At 42.3% G+C, this 16,070-nt stretch overlaps 1 protein-coding gene across 1 annotated transcript; it reads left to right on the forward strand.

Moving 5' to 3' along the window:
• Window positions 1-9,046: 9,046 nt before the first annotated feature.
• On the forward strand, window positions 9,047-9,450 carry LOC128305161 (uncharacterized). The gene is made up of 2 exons (XM_053042482.1): window positions 9,047-9,192; window positions 9,267-9,450. The coding sequence occupies exons 1-2, from the start codon at window positions 9,047-9,049 to the stop codon at window positions 9,448-9,450; spliced, it is 330 nt and encodes a 109-aa protein (XP_052898442.1).
• Window positions 9,451-16,070: the final 6,620 nt, after the last annotated feature.

The following is a 16,070-nucleotide window of genomic DNA, read 5'->3' on the forward strand; positions in this document are numbered from 1 at the left end:
TGAAACGAATGGGGCTTTTCCGTTACAGTTGCCGGTTTCCATGGTGGCCGTGTGTTGCTCGATGCTGGGAAATATGTACCCAGCGAGGTGGAAAAACTCGCCCGCCCTGGTGGTGAAATAAACGGACGAAAGGGACACACACAGCCGGGTACTCGGGTATTATGCTCGAGGACAGATAGTTTTGCCTGGCGTGTGTGTTAGTATACAGTGACGATACACACTGGTTAGCTGGGTTAGCTGAAGTTTACTAATTATTTTTAATTGTTCTCAGCTTACCATACCACTCGGTGGCATTTTGTACGTGTGGATGGTGTATGCAAAATGGTCCTTTCCAATTTTTCGCTTCTTTTTCAATTTCGCTTGGTGCGGCCTCTATTGTTGGCATCTGTCGATGTGAAGCATTTCTTTCTTATCCGCTTTGAATAGTCGGCTGGGTTGGGAAATAACTTTGAATGGTTTTAAGGAGCTATTCAAAAGAGGAACAATGACACAATGTCTCTTGGTAAGGTTTAAACCCATTATGTTCCAGCGTATGAAATTTCATATACAAAAATACTCTTTTTATAAAGCTATATTTATCACTCGCTATCATTTTATGTCTAGGAAGATTTAAATGACCAGAGCATACGCAAATTGAACATGCTCCGTTCCACGTCACCCAAATATGTGTGACACGGAATGTTGCCAGGGGGGCTCGCGTCTCTCCTAAACATGGATGACACTGTTGTGCACTTAGAACAACAATTTCGTTAGTAGTTTTGACTCGGAGTCAATACAAGAAGCTTCTTAATGATAATTAATATTGAACAACAATACAGCTTTTTTATGCTTTTGTAGATAAATAGTATATTGTTATAAGAAATAATTATTTTTTCGTTTCCTTAGTATTATGACATTTGTGGTACGTTTCTCTATTAGTGCTGGTTGTTAATGCTAGATACTTATTTCAGAGATAACCTATTTTTGATAATAAATTCACAAATGTTTACTATTTTTTAATATTGTAGTGTTGATGAACATTACAAGCATGTTTAAACTTTTGATCCAAGTAATAATTTGTGAATAGTTTATATGTACATATATTTCTTTCTTTCGTGTATCGTTTGCAAATTGCAAGAGAGACATTTAGGACATCAGAAACTTCGTGGGTTCGCCCTGGGCGCCGCACGCGTTTAACGTGCCATTAACGCCATGACAATTTTGGTTTATTACCTTAAGTTTTCTAAACCTTCTTGAGCTCAAAATTCGTTAAAAAATATCAAAAGTAGAATCAATTTATGACATCAAAAGTCAAGGAATAAATTTATGACAAAATGTATGTAAATAACGATAGAAACAAGTTTTGGTACAAAAATTAAAACAAATGTCGAAAAAACAACTGCAGGGAAGAATTAGATTTTTATTCATTACGCATATCAATTTTTGATGATATCTAGATCATCATATCTGATAGATATATGATATCTATCAGGGATATTTAATAACCCTGGGTTATAATCAATTTATATTCATAATAAAATATGATTAATCACAATGCTTTACATTACTGGTATGCATAATAAATGTGATAATCCTACTTATTAATTACTAATTACGTTTAAATGTCGATTAGTCACTCCAAAAAAACCCCCAAATCCAAGAATTCATTAAGGGATCAAATTAATTCTTCTCTAACAGAAAGGCACGTTTAGTAGATCTTGATGTGTTTATTCAACCACTTGAAATTGGGTAATAAAACTCGCAGAACAAGAATTAAGCGCTTAGCAATAGTGTGCAACCGGCTTGAGTAGGCCAGTTAAATACCCGTCGAGTTTAACGCACCCAGAAATGCACAACCGTACAATTGAGCTTTTATTACACCCGGAAACCGTGCGCAAAACAGATTGGTTGCAGTAATTTCTGGACAAGTTTTCTTTCTCCCAATAAACAAATAGCACTTTGATCTCCAACCGAACTCGGAACCGACCGTACACTTCCACTAATGCACAATTCAAAATCGATTTGTTTCGCCCGATGAAGTCATTTGCACAACTGCAGCAAACCATTTCACCTTCTGCCACCTCCCCCCAAAAAAAGGGGGCGATGCATCTGCCGGCTAACATACAGCCACCCACCTCCGGAGCTGCTAGTCGGGAAGGGAAAAACCGAAACGAAAACGTTCGGCCCCACAGCGCATCGCAGTGCATCGTTGCAGCCGACCGTAGCACTGTGGCATGCTGGCAAATGGCCAACTAGCAGCGCCACCATTCCCAGACGGCCCAGACGAATGCCTTTGCCAATCGATTATGCACGTGATTTGGTACAATAAGATGTCACCAACTTTCGTGGCAAGGTCCCACCCCCGGTGGCGATCGGAGATGCTCATTTTCGGGACCAACCCCGGCCAGCTGTGGACGTACGGATGTTGGGTGCTTCATTTATCAATTAGCTTCAACCCGACGACTTCTGCACTGGACGTCCATTGACAGTGTGAAAACTTTTCTTTGCCCAAAACTATCCGGTGCCATTGCTGTTTGCCTTGAGATATTGGATGGGGCGGGGGGGGGTGCCATGGATGGTATGAACAGCCCGCCAGAGGTAGTGATTTAATTTTCCAAATTACCCGAAAATCACACACGACACTGTTCGGGCCAGTGTTGTTGTTGTTGATGGGCGGGATGGTGGTCTTTGCTTTCGGGGCTTGGGAACATATTTAATGGCAACATCAAAATTAATTTACGTAAAGCTTGTGCGAGTTGAGTTTCGGTTCCGCTTTCAAATTCAATTCCCCGAATGGGTGGTTGGGCTGAGTTGTGGGTGCGGATGCTCTATGCGATACCCTGATGAACATTGATGACGAGCGCACGGTGGGTGGCATGATGACACTCCACGGCACTGGATACAATGGTGTGCTCAGTGTGATTCAAAAATCAATCAGACGAAAAGTGTTTGATCAATACGGGTTTTGTGTAAATAATGGCTGGTCAATGGAGGGATTTTTTGATGAACCATGTAGGGCTCAACAGAGGAAATTCTTGTTTTTATAACATTGTAACAGTAAAAATTACTCATTAAACTTTGGTTTCCTTATAATTTTTAAATAAGTGATATACAGTTGTGTTAGTTTGATTTTGTAATCAAAATGTGTTCTATCTTTTTCGATTGTTGTTATACATTATTTAATTTATTTAATACTATATTTATTGAAATTTTTAATTTATATTAATTTATTTAATATTTCTTTAAACTAAATCCACCAGCGTACAGCGGATCAAACACGCCAGGCTCCCGTGCATTTGAATATTTTTTCAGTAGACAATTGACTGGTAGGAATTAAATAAATTTTCTCATTTACTATTTTATTCCTATTCTATTTCCTAAATCCATTATTAAATTACTCTCATCCCATCGTAACCATTTTCTATATTTGCCATTTCAGCTCAATTCTTGTTAGCATTTTAGAAGAAGTTTAAAAATATAATACTTGTTTTGTGAAAAGTTTGATAATATACTAATTGTCTAATAAACCCACCCTTTTATAAATCAGTGCCAACTCTTGTTTGCACTTCAGCAAACCTGCATAATTGGGGCAAAACTTTTTAAACTACCGATCGATGCACCTCCTTCAATCGCCGTCACCAGGCGGACAGCATAAAATTATTCCCCCTTTTCTCTAGTTTGATGTCCTGACCAAACTTGCCCGGCCAATGATAGGTACCCCCGTTGGTGGTACCCAACAATGGACAGATGAGGTCACATGAGCGTGTTTTGTGGGCTGGTTGAGTGTGTGCGTGTGTGTGTGTGTGTGTGTGTGTGTTTGGAAGCATTGAAGGTGAAATGCGAGCAACTGGACACTATTTTCCGAGCCACGCCAGCCAGAATTGAGTCGGTAACGAAAAGTCAAACAGTTAATTTTGACAACGCCCGGGACAGGGAAAATCGATTTTCCCGGCACGCAACGATACCGGCAGACTGTGTGTCTGTGTAGGTAGCAAAAGGGTCGTGTGTTTTGTTTTACAATGTTGTCCAGTGTCGAATTTTCCAAGAGATTTTTTTTATGGGATTTTCCATACAGAAAAAGGGTTTTTCCAAGAGGCACATAGTTTCAGATGATTCCAGTTTGAGCCTCATAGTGTTGAGTGTTTTCCAATTCGCCTCAAAGGGTAAACTATTTGTGGTTTATACTTCATATTATAACAGGTGAATAGGTTTATTAAGAAAATTTCATTAAACATCATACCAGGTGCAATAAATCCATTACAATATTCCGCCTAAAAACTGATCATGATCTTACCCCATACCGGGCGAATCTTGCAACACAAAATTGTCCCCAGCACGATAGCACCAACAAGGTATTTCCCCGTGCATTCTTAGTATTCCGACCTCCGTAGGCAATAAATTTACATAACGGCCAGTACTAACCGCTCCGGGCAGTGATACGAAGCAATAGCGAAGGAGATCCCTAGCCGTGACGTTTCTCTGCGTCCTTCGACCACTTTTGGCCAGTGGCCAAACCTTTAAGGGCTATGTAAACTGGGTAAACTGGGCCTTTATCGTGTACCGTGCAGGAATGCAAATTTGCCTACCAAACGTCATGTCGCGACGTTTCACCAGGTTTTTCGAATACCTTCAGGCGGTCCGTTTTTGCGGACTGATAACGAACCAGACAAGCAAACACATTCCCGTCCGCACCGGTTGCACAAATGTGCCGCCCAAGGATAATGAGAAAAGTTTTTCTTCGTGCGTTTTTGTAGGAGTATTTTTTTTAAGTAACTAGCACAATCTCGTCGCTTTTAATTAAATGGTGCCACGGGGAGCTTTGACGTGGTGTTTTATGTGAAATAAAGCCGAGCGGGGTTTAAAAAAAAAAAGGGAGCATTGCATGGACGACACTGACAATCGAGCTCTTTCGTGTCCTGTTTTAGAATTGTTTTACCTTATCGTTAAGCTTCAAGCTCGATTTCAAAGTTTCATAGAATAAATTACACCAAAATGATGGATTCAATGGGAAACTGCTCCCATGATCTGACGCGACGAAAGATTAGCCAAATCAGACAGACAGAGGAAACAAAGCTAGCTGAAAGCTCCACGCCCTTCTTACTCGAACCGCGAAGGACGAACAGCATTTCCCCGAAACTCGTTGCGAGACGTCACGATATACTTACAGTGTTTTTTTTTTGCAACAAAAATCTGCCACAATCTGCTACTAATCCGTGAACGGTACCGTATCCCCAGACAATTGCCGTAAATGGAAGAGCTCGATCTAGCCGCCACAGGAATTGCTCCTTTTGCGTGACGTTTTAACACACTCCTCACAGCACCATAACCTCACAAACAAACGCCTTTCTCACACACGGCACACGGATAACGCGATTCTCCTTTCACAGTGCTCGTTCTTATCGTGCAACTTTACTTCACTTTCGAGTATTATTTGTACCTTCACTGATATACTTTAACCGTAACCAAAAATCTGCTTTCCACCACTTGCACAATGCTGGTACGATTGCTGCTTCTGCTGCCCTCGCTGGAACTTTGGGCTGTAGAATCGATTCGGTAAAGCGCGAACAAAACTCAGCATTCGCAACTGAAATTCAACCTCATTGTGAGAGCATCACTCTCCCACAACACATCCTAACGAGCTCTCACTGTTGTTTTCCGACACTCGCGTTCTCTTGCGGCAGGACTCGAACACACATAAACACACACACAATGGGAGTCCCCCGATGGTGCTCTCCCGGTTTTCGGGGGTGGTTTTGGGTGTTGAGGGATGCTTTTTCTTCGTTTTCCCACTTTTCCCACGTTTAATCACTCTTCTGTCGATTTTCCTCTTCTTTTTTCTCACACTCACCCACACTCACTGGGGCACTCTCTGCTTTCATTCACTTGCTGTCGCGGTGGTTTTTTTTTGTGCTGCTGTTACTCACAACCACACACGCACACACACACACACCACAAGGATCTTTTCTTTTCCCAGCGTAAGCTCTGGAAGGATAGTAGGAAAGTAAGAAATAAAAAGTGTTTTACTAAAAAAGTGCAAGCACACCATATCACTCACATACACACAGCAGCGTTTTAACGCGTATAATCAAAGCAAAGGATTTTCCACCTTTGCGACGAAACGTTTAAGCACAATCAGTGAATATTCGTTCCGTTGGGCACTGATTGCAACTTGCAACAAGGATAAAACACAACACGAACAACTCTAAAAGAAGTGTAGAATGTGTAAATAGAATAGTTTGTTTGCTGCAAAACAGTTCCTAATTGAAGGCAATAGTTTTCCTGGGCTATTTGAAAGATGCTCTCAATACAAAAAAATAAATTTGTGTATTTTCCATCACTGCTCAACTCATTGCTTTGGCATAAAACTACCTAACAAACGTTCTGAAACTCTTTACTGGTTGAAGACAAGTGAAATTCTAAAGCTTATCCGTACTAAACCTAAAATGTTAAATAATCCACCACAGTGCCCGTACGTTTCTACTACCTTTTTCCCGGACGGGTTTAGTTTTTCGTTCACAGTCGCAACGCTTTTTCGATCAAACAAAACCAATGCAAAAGTCCTTTTCCTTTTGGGCCGTTCTTGCCTTTCCACTCACGCTGCTTTGCAGATACGCTCACGCGCTTCTCACTCGCACCCTGCTGCAAAACCCTCCAAGGTGAAGGGTAAATCCTGCGATACTGTCAGCAGCCAACAAGCACCACGACGACGTTAACGCTCGCTTCGCACTCAACAGACTGAAAAGCCCGAACGTGCGATGCGATACCCACCCGGTTCGGAACTACGTTGGCACTCATTTTCCGATAACCGTTCCGACAGGATAATGCGAGCGAGCGGCCAAAGCTTTGTGTGTCTCTCGTGTCCGAGCACTCTGACTGGTGTGGTGGTGGTGGTGGTGGTGGTGTTTCCCTCGTCGAAGGCTCGCCCTCGAGGGTGCTTGGAAGCTTTGGTCGTAGGTTGCGTAACAGGGTACCAGTAAACTGGGCTTTGGGTCGGTGGCAGAAGACCGTACGCCCATCCCCTTCCGCACGCTTGCTGACGGGAACACTGACCTCGGATTATGCGATGGTGATGGTGATTAGCTTTTAGATAACCGTACGATAGACTCACACACATCGATAAGGGATCGGAACGGAAGCTTATCGGTGTGTTTTTGTTGAATGAATAAGACTACTTGAAGGGGGTTTTCCACGCACTGTGGTAACAGTAATTGAAAACAGATTTGGAAACGGTTGAATTGGCCTTTATACCATAGAATATATGTTAACTGATACATATTGAATGTAGAGATAATTATATATTGTACTTTTATAGTAATATAACACAATGTACTACCCGTATACTAATACTTACTGTTCAATTTAGTACAATAAGTTCTAAAACTGTACTAAAATCATCAAAAAGATGTGGATCACTCTCAGAATGGTTGAAAATTGGTTGCAAAAACATGAAAAAGTTATTAAAATAATCTCAAAGCAAAGGTATCACTGATAACATCTAGTACAGCTATATGTGATCATTCTGTTAAAATAACAAATTATAATTGAAAATAACAAATTATAATTAGATACAATATTATAAAGCAGGGCTGAATGAACAGTCATCAAAGGCGATTATGGCATTCGTTCACAAAACCATTTCAACCGCTGGTTTCAACGTAATAAGCTACCCGTAGCTTCGATTTTTCCACGCAGCAACAATCCACCCTTGTCGGTAGCGCGTGTCCACAATAAAGGGTAATTTCCTGCCAGGGCAGTGTGTGTGTGTATTTGTATTCGTTCCGGTATATATCGACTTCCCGCCCGTCAATGCGTAAACAGACACCTGTTCCGATAAGCAGCACTATAAATAGCGTACCACAATCCTATCCACCAAACCGGAATTCCCTATTCTTATCATGCACGAAGCTAAAGCGGTTCTCCCCTAGGGAAAGCGCTCAGGAAATCGTATTGCACTACCCCGTATACTGCTGAAAATCGTGCACAGGTGTGTAATATATTATTATAACGCAGTAGATGGATTTCAATGATAATGGTGCTTTCCTTGTTCGACATGCTACTGTGCGATGGCGTTTGGTTGTGTCGACTGGTGAAGATAACTCACAGTCCAATTATACGAATCTTTCGAAAGGAAACAGTAACCTGCTTTGTTCAGCAATGGAGTATCAATATCGACTTGGATAATCAAGCATTCTTCAGTGCGAGTGGAGGTAGCACACTGGTTGAGTGAGAAATTTTTGCATCGAAACACTAACCACGAGATGCTTGATTAGAGTGAGTGAATTCCACCACTACAAACCACCAACATGCCCGGAAGCACATTGTAGCATGCGACGGACCATTCACTGCAACAAGGACCAAGATTAACCACGTACCGAACCGCTCCTACTTAGCGTAGGAAGTGCTCTTCGTACATCCCGGGAGAATAACTTTGAGCAGATATCACGACCAATGCCACACACACATACACAGGCAGGAGAGTGTCGCTTCAATGGCAGTCATGTCATACCATTTTATCACGAATCCTTAACGGCTCGGGAAAATGCTCTCCAAAGGATGAGTTCCCTCGGCAAAAAAAAAACCACACTGGCGCTTCTTTGCGGAGGAAAGAAAAACACGAACCCAAATCGATGACGTCATGCTGATGCCCGGGCAATGGCCATCCGCAATGGTATCTCCGCCAAGGTACAAATGCTAACAAGCAGCAGAAAGTATCACTCAAGTACAGACGAGTGATCATACGAACGATTTGATTGTGATTTGTGCATCGTATAATGCTGCCATCCATTTAGCTTGGCCAAGTGGAGCATTACCATGATAACCGAAGGTAACTCATTTTTGACAGTTGAGCACTGTGGTTGATTTAAATTTAGCGCCTCAGTAAGCTTTGAGTTTTATTAGCCTTTATTGATGCCGGCAGCAAACACAAAGCAGGCTGGAATGGCGAAAGAAAGGATTTAAAGGTTAACTGTTTTCGGCGCCTGGTGGTCAAAATTTTAAGTGCATTTTCTCTATTTATTCTGATAGTCAATTTAATTGCAGCCGGTCACAGAGTGTGCAACCAACCGGCATGAATTCGATCTTTTTCTATGGTTACACTGCAGCCGGCATTGGATTTGTCGTTTCGGTGGTTTACTTGGGACTGTTCAACATCTTCCAGCAGCGAAACTTACGCATCGTTCTGGAGAATACGACCTTTCGACAGCTTTACGAAGGGTAAGCTTTTACTTTGCCCATTGTAAGCAACTTATGTAAATTCTTTCTTTTTATTCCACGTTGACTCACCGAAGCCGAAGACATCATACGGCAGCTCAAAAGTACACCAATCGCCATCGAACGAAACTGATCACTCGGCGCATGCTGCACAAAATCAATCAACTCTCGCCGCGGGTTTATCTGCACAGTGATGGGCCCCGTTGGAAGTTGATCTACGCCCCGGGTGGAGATATACGGGCGATACCCTTGCCACCATAGCGGAGAACGAAAAGCAATGGCATGTACATGGCGCTGGCAGGAAACTGCACTGGATGTGGGGAGCTATAAATCATTCCACGCGAAATCTCGATAAGTATTTTCCACCGCAATAAACTGCAAAAGTGCAATTGGTCCGTAGGGATAGCACGATGCAACACAGCACGATCATTTGCACAGAGGATGATCCTGCTAATCTCACGCAACTTTCCAGTTGTGGTGGGTTGAAAATGTCTTCCGGAGGCATGTGAAGAGTGTTTGTATCTGGCAGACGTCACCACGTCAATCAGCGGATATCGTTACAATACTCGGCAAATAGTTTGAGTGAAATGTTGGCAGATTTGAGAGTAATTTATAACCTTGTTTGGAATGATTAAAAAAGATGAATGAAATCCTATTGCAAATAACATTTTTATAGCTTTATACTAATATATTAAACTATGTTAAGATCAGGAGCCATCAGCGGCAGATCAAACGGTAGGCGGAGTAGGCGGTCGCCTAGGGCCTCGCCGTGTTGGGGGCCCCAAACATTTTGTGCCGTTTGTGCGATTTTTGCAAATTTTACAGCAGTGTTAATTTATAGCAAAAAAATAATTTAAAAGGTAAACAAATTGATCAAAAATATCTTCCTTGGTTATATAAAACAATTGTTTCTATGTGATAAATTAAATGCAGAGAAGATTATCGACTTTGTGGCTTTAAAGTATAAACGAAATTGCACCAGGATTTCCGAATGTATAGTACCAGGAGAGCATCCACGGAAGAGGTAGCACCTAGTACAGCAATTTTGCTCGAAAACCGCCGAAAGGTATGCAATGTTTAAACACTAACTTCACCGTTGGTCGAGAAAAATTTCTTCGAAAACTACCAGTTTCCGAATGTATAGTACCAGGAGAGCATCCACGGAAGAAGTAGCACCTAGTGCAGCAATTTTGCTCGAAAACCGCCGAAAAACTGCTTCAAAAACTACCAGTTTCCGAATGTATAGTACCAGGAGAGCATCCACGGAAGAGGTAGCTCCTGGTACTGCGCCGTAAGGTATGCAATGTTTAAACACTAACTTTGCCAGGGTATGAAACTCCTGGGTCTAGAGACCATAGGAACTAGACGAAGAAATGACCAAGCCTGCTTCGTTGCAGGTTTCATGCTGGGGACAATCGACGCACCTTTACTGTTATGCAAAGTAAATTTCGTCGTTACGCGGCAATCGGCTAGAGAGCGACGTATGGGAAATGAATCACGTTATAAAACATGTTACCGACACAAACGGTCCTCTTCTCGCGATGATAAGACAGTTTAACAAGTTTTCGCACTATTTTAACACCCCACACATTAGTTTCTAGACCTTTAAGAATAAACTACCCAGAATATAAGAAAGTGTTTTAAGTTAAGTTTCAAAATGTGTTGTTAATTTAGTGTTTTTAAATAAATTAGTAATTTAGTAAATTAAGCCAGGTTAAGTACACGATTGAACAATGTAGTTGAAACTTAGTTTATTGTGCATATGATTGCAAAAAAAAATTTAAATATTGATATTTGAATTCAATTCTCACCCATAAATCATGCCCTACAATCAAAGTCTTATTGAACCAACGGTTTGACCATTGTTTGACCCAGCCGATCGTTGTCTTAATTTCCTTCTCGACCCCTAAAGGTCACAATCCGCTTGGCCAACGCACGTTACACTCAATTGACATTGACAGTGACCGGCACTGGGGAAGAAGTTCCACACAGAACAGTGCATGGCTTCATTTCCTTTTGAAGACCCAGCACCAAGATGCAATCGATGGCCCCCCACAAGGCCAAAACAGGCCTCCAGTGCACCATCCGACCTCATCGAAAGTTCAAGTTGAACTCATCAACACGTACGGACAGGGTACAGATGTGTTCTTTTCTACCATACTGCTTTCCAGTGGTGAACGCCTGCAAAACGCGTAAGGTGTCAACGTGGCGAACGGTTTTATTAACCACTTTCTCGCGCGATGTGCGCAATTTATTTGTTAATGAACGTACCGAACACACACGGGAAATATGGGCAGGGCGTTAGTTTATACCAATGGGTTATACCCCCCCACGGTGATTGACAGATGGCACGTTGAGTGTGTGTAAGAAATAACATTTGCAAAGAGCAAAACAATCATTTGAAATGATCGAGATGAAATGCGAATGGTAAACGGTGCACTTCCGGAAGATGTTCCGCGCGTAAAGCGACACGTGTTAGATGGCCGCTCTTTGTTGGTTTATTGTCGTCTGAGGACAATAAAGCATGCTGAAAGTGGTGTTTCTTTGGAAAATATTGCTGGACGTGAACATTACGACCAGTAACAACTGACATCGGGATGTTTGATTTAAAATATTGGCCATTAAGAATGTTCTTTTATTAGTTAAGCTCTTAGCGCCCATATTTTTAAAATATATGTATTTAAAATACATTTTAATAATGAAGTCCCATTTCTTGTACTTCAATAATAAAACTGATGAAAAACGTACAATAAAATTAGAAATAAATAATATTAGTATAATATTAGAAATAAATTGTTAATTGTGTATAAATTGTTGAAGTGCTCTCCAAAAAAAAAAACTTTATTTAGTGCAAAATTTGTAAAATAACTCAATCAAATAACAAGATTCAATCGTTTAAGAGAGATCAAGAATATAGTCTAGAATGATCAAATCCTAAGTAATACCAATAATTTCGTTTTGTTCGTAACTTTTTATTAGAAATGCTCTTAATCAAATCTTTCCTTTAGCAACACAGCGTGTACGAAGTAAACCAGAAAATCATACTTTACAGTATTTTTTTTGCACAAACAAGTTCCTTCTCGATACGTTACGTGAAATGTTTACTTCGTCTAGAGCGAACCGATTTGCCAGACGGGCGCCACATGGTGCACCCGAAGAATCAACTGCAGCCCCATCATAACGTAGCGCCACCGTGTGTCCCATAACGTAAACAAATAAATAAAACACCCCACACGCTACAAAGAGATTTCTTGCGTGGTTTATCAACGCCTCGCAGGCTTTAGTTGCAAGAGAAGAAGCAAAGTAATGTTGCAAAGGCAAGAAACAAAAAAACACCTCAGACCCAGACAGTTGACTTGCAGGCTGCATAACGAGCTGTTAAGCCGTACAGTGTCTGGGTGTCCAATCATATCACTACATTTCGTGCCCACCGGGCCGTGTAGCGTCACTGTGATGTGATTCAATTTAACCGTCGCCCCGTAGAAGGAACCTCTGGCTACCGGTTTAAAGCGAAGAATTGAAAAAAAGGTGCAGATAGAGTTTGAAAAACAAAAAATACCCACTCCCGCTTTATTCCCCACGTGGGTCTTCCAGCGACAGGTGCGGTATTATTTAACTTTTACTTTAAGGTGTGGAAATGCAACTGCAACCAATAGGTTGACTGCTGACGGACAACAGAAACAATTCATCCACCGATTTCAAACAACTGTCCAAACGGTGCCGCACCGAGAACGAGCGACCGTTTCCAACCCAGCAACTTCGGAAGGTCATCTCCGACAGGCAGTTCCGACAGCAAGCCACGCGCGCTGCACGCTAATTTTTCGGTACCTTCCATTTGCGGGAATGGCTCTCGATGGCCGGTCTTGCCCATCTATGGTCAAGAGCGGACTTGCCACCAGCACCTGGGAGGACGCGGTTTGATAACACACTCCACTCGAACTGCCCGGAACAGGTTTTGCTCTACTGTTTTTTCTTTTTTGTTCTTCGAGTCATGCGGAAGCGGAGTGGGAGCCAGCGCAGAGGAAGCGATGCTGAACGGGCCCGAGCATAAGTGTATCTTCGATCTCCTTCGACCGAGCATAGCGTGACTGACGATCGTATCGGAAGGCGTCGAGAGTGCATGGAAGAAACAAAAATAAGACACCCAATAAGCACAACAGACGACGACAACAACAACCAGTGAGTATGTGTGTGAGAGTACTCAGTGTTGACTCAGCCAGGAAGTGCTTGGTGAGTTTGGCTGAGGCCAGGCAAGGCGAGGTCTCGCTAGACCCGCTTCAGGAACTTCACCTGAATTGAAGGGGTGTACCCGCGTGCTGAACCGAGGTCAGTTCACACCGAAAGGAACGAAGGGCAATACGATCGACGATCTCGTGTGCCGATCGTACGGTACGGGGTCAGCCCATTTGGATTAAACAATTCCGGGACCTGGCCGATCGAGGACGCTGCCTATTTCGCATACGGCCGGAAAGCGAATCGTGCCCAAAAGGTCAATATCCGGTGCGTTGCAGGTCATCAGCGTTGCGCCATGGATGCGTCTGCCGGTGGAGTGGTCTACGAATGGGAAGCTCCATGGAGGAAAGCTGCAAGAAATAGAATCCATTTCTAGGGGGACAAACTTGCGAACATGATACTTGGCCCCTTTCGGATGGGGGACCCTCCACGAATAAGTCATCGTTTATTCAAACGCTGTCCGGATCTCCCCCGATGGTCGCCCCCGTGGAAGGTATTAGGGTTGCTAATGGGCATTTGCAATATGAAACCGCTTCACCGCAGCGAAACCGTCGCGTTCCGTTATCTCGTCTCTGGTTCGCTAGTGTCATTTCTTGTGCAATAAAATCTAAAGATCAACAGAACGGAAAGACAGATATGATCAACCCTTGAACGGATGCTTGAACGTTCTGGAACGAGTGCATTTCTGCATGGCAAAAAGGGAGTTTATTGCTCTGGTTAGTACTATTTAGTACATGAAGTGTTTAGGTTGGCGTTATGAATATTTTAGCACTGTTTTTGGAACATTTTGTTGGAATTAAAATAATTATACAAGACAATCACTACATCAAGAAGACTTCGATTTGATTCGATCATGTAAACGGTTCCTCGGAAGTCTTGGACACTAAAACCTCAGAACATCTAGTTCTTATCTAGGAATCCTTCAATTTAGCTAACCAAACTCCTTTATGTATTGTATACAAGGTAAGAGATTTCTGAGTGGGATTTGATACCAGGCTTATTCTATAAAACTTCAAGGCTTTTGAATCAATACCCACGAATTCTTCAAGTTCTAATTAGAAGAAATTTTAAATTAATGTCCCACGTCCTTAAACTTACAAAAAAAAACATCAATTCGTTTCGCTCCAACGCTAGAACTCCCATGATATATGGAATTGCAGAAAGGTAAAAGAATCTAGGCAATGAATGACGATCGGTCTAAGTGACCTGAATAGGCAGAAAACCAGAAAACTCCATAAAAACGAGATATGTTTCGAGTCATTCGTTGTTCTCGTGTTATGGTTCGTTCCTTCGTGCGATGTCTACTTCCAGCTAAACAGCGATTTTTCTATCAAATTTCGCAGTATGGAATCATAGCAGCTCTCCGAATCCGACCCAAGAATACGTACGTTCTTATAAGCCAACAGAGACGTGGAGAATGATCCGCAATGGGTGCAAAAACAAAAGCAAAGCCACATTAACACAAATTTAAACATAGACAAGCTGAGGGATAAAATGACTGCGAGAGGTATCTCTCCAGCCATGCGAGCCAGCCCAGCTCCAATCAGCATAGCAATGAAGGAAGTTTAAACAAAAAAAGCAACACACAAAGAAACAGATTTCGAGAGCACAAACGGGGTGCAAATAAAGAGTAAAGCAGCAGCAGCAGCAGCAGCAAAAAAAAAGCAAGAAGTTGATCTTCGCAACAACTTGGATATAGCAAGGATGAGTCAAGCTTTAATTGGCAAACGGGGGGGCCCCGTTTGGCGTTTAAGTGGTATGCGCACTCAGTAGAGGTGTTGATTTAACCTCCGCGTCCGGTAAAGGGAAGAGTTTAGCGAATGCTTTCCATACCTTTGCTCGACGCACGGGAGCTCATTTCCGGATTAAGCGTGCCGTCTTACGCGACGTTTCAAACACAAAACTCCAAACGTTTAAGGAAGATGGAGGACAAAAATTAATTCCTTCACAATTGATTTTCATTGACAGGTTGAATTTTTAATGCTTGTAATGGGAGAGACAAAGAGATTATTTCATCGTAGCGCAATTACGCATCTCGCCACTGGTGCAATAATCTGTTCTGTAAATTCATAAATAAATAGTTTAATTGTCTGCGACGATGTTTAATCGGTGCATAAAATGTAACCCGGTGGCTCTCCCCCACATGTCCACAGCTGGGCGGGAGCAGTCGCCTGTAATCCGCGAATAAACGCGGCAACTCAAACACTGACATTAAATCTGCTGATGTTTCCTTTTTGTGTTTTTGTTTTTTCCAACGCACATGTTGATAAGATAAGTAGGTAACAATCACCGATAGCAGGAAAGGTAACGTATGGGGATAAAAGAATAAACAAAACACTGTGCAACCACAAAAACCCATCGCAGCCTCAACGGGTGAGAATGATGGAGAAAAATAGGAACACAAAATTGCTTTCAGCAAAATAAGTTCGCAACGGTGGAAAGGTTAGGAGAGAAGTCTTTCCTTTCGCTGGTGGGTTAGCTTTGGCTGTCTCCATTCATGAATGTCTCAGAAGGAAGCAGTTACCTGTTCTTTCGGTTCTTTCGCTCTGCCACGGGGGAAATGATCAGCAATCGCGAATAAAATGTCTGGTTTGCCAGGTTTCTTGCCCTAGCGATGCTGTAGCGATCGTCTTGGTAGTTCTATACCA

The sequence above is a fragment of the Anopheles moucheti genome, chromosome 3 (assembly GCF_943734755.1).
Source record: "Anopheles moucheti chromosome 3, idAnoMoucSN_F20_07, whole genome shotgun sequence".
NCBI classification, from domain to species: Eukaryota; Metazoa; Arthropoda; class Insecta; order Diptera; family Culicidae; genus Anopheles; species Anopheles moucheti.

Bases quoted from the DNA above. Each gene is read 5' to 3' on its own strand.
- LOC128305161 (XM_053042482.1), top strand. From the start codon at position 9,047: ATGAATTCGATCTTTTTCTATGGTTACACTGCAGCCGGCATTGGATTT. The intron at 9,193-9,266 runs GTAAGCTTTTAC...GACTCACCGAAG, and splicing joins TTTCGACAGCTTTACGAAGG to CCGAAGACATCATACGGCAG.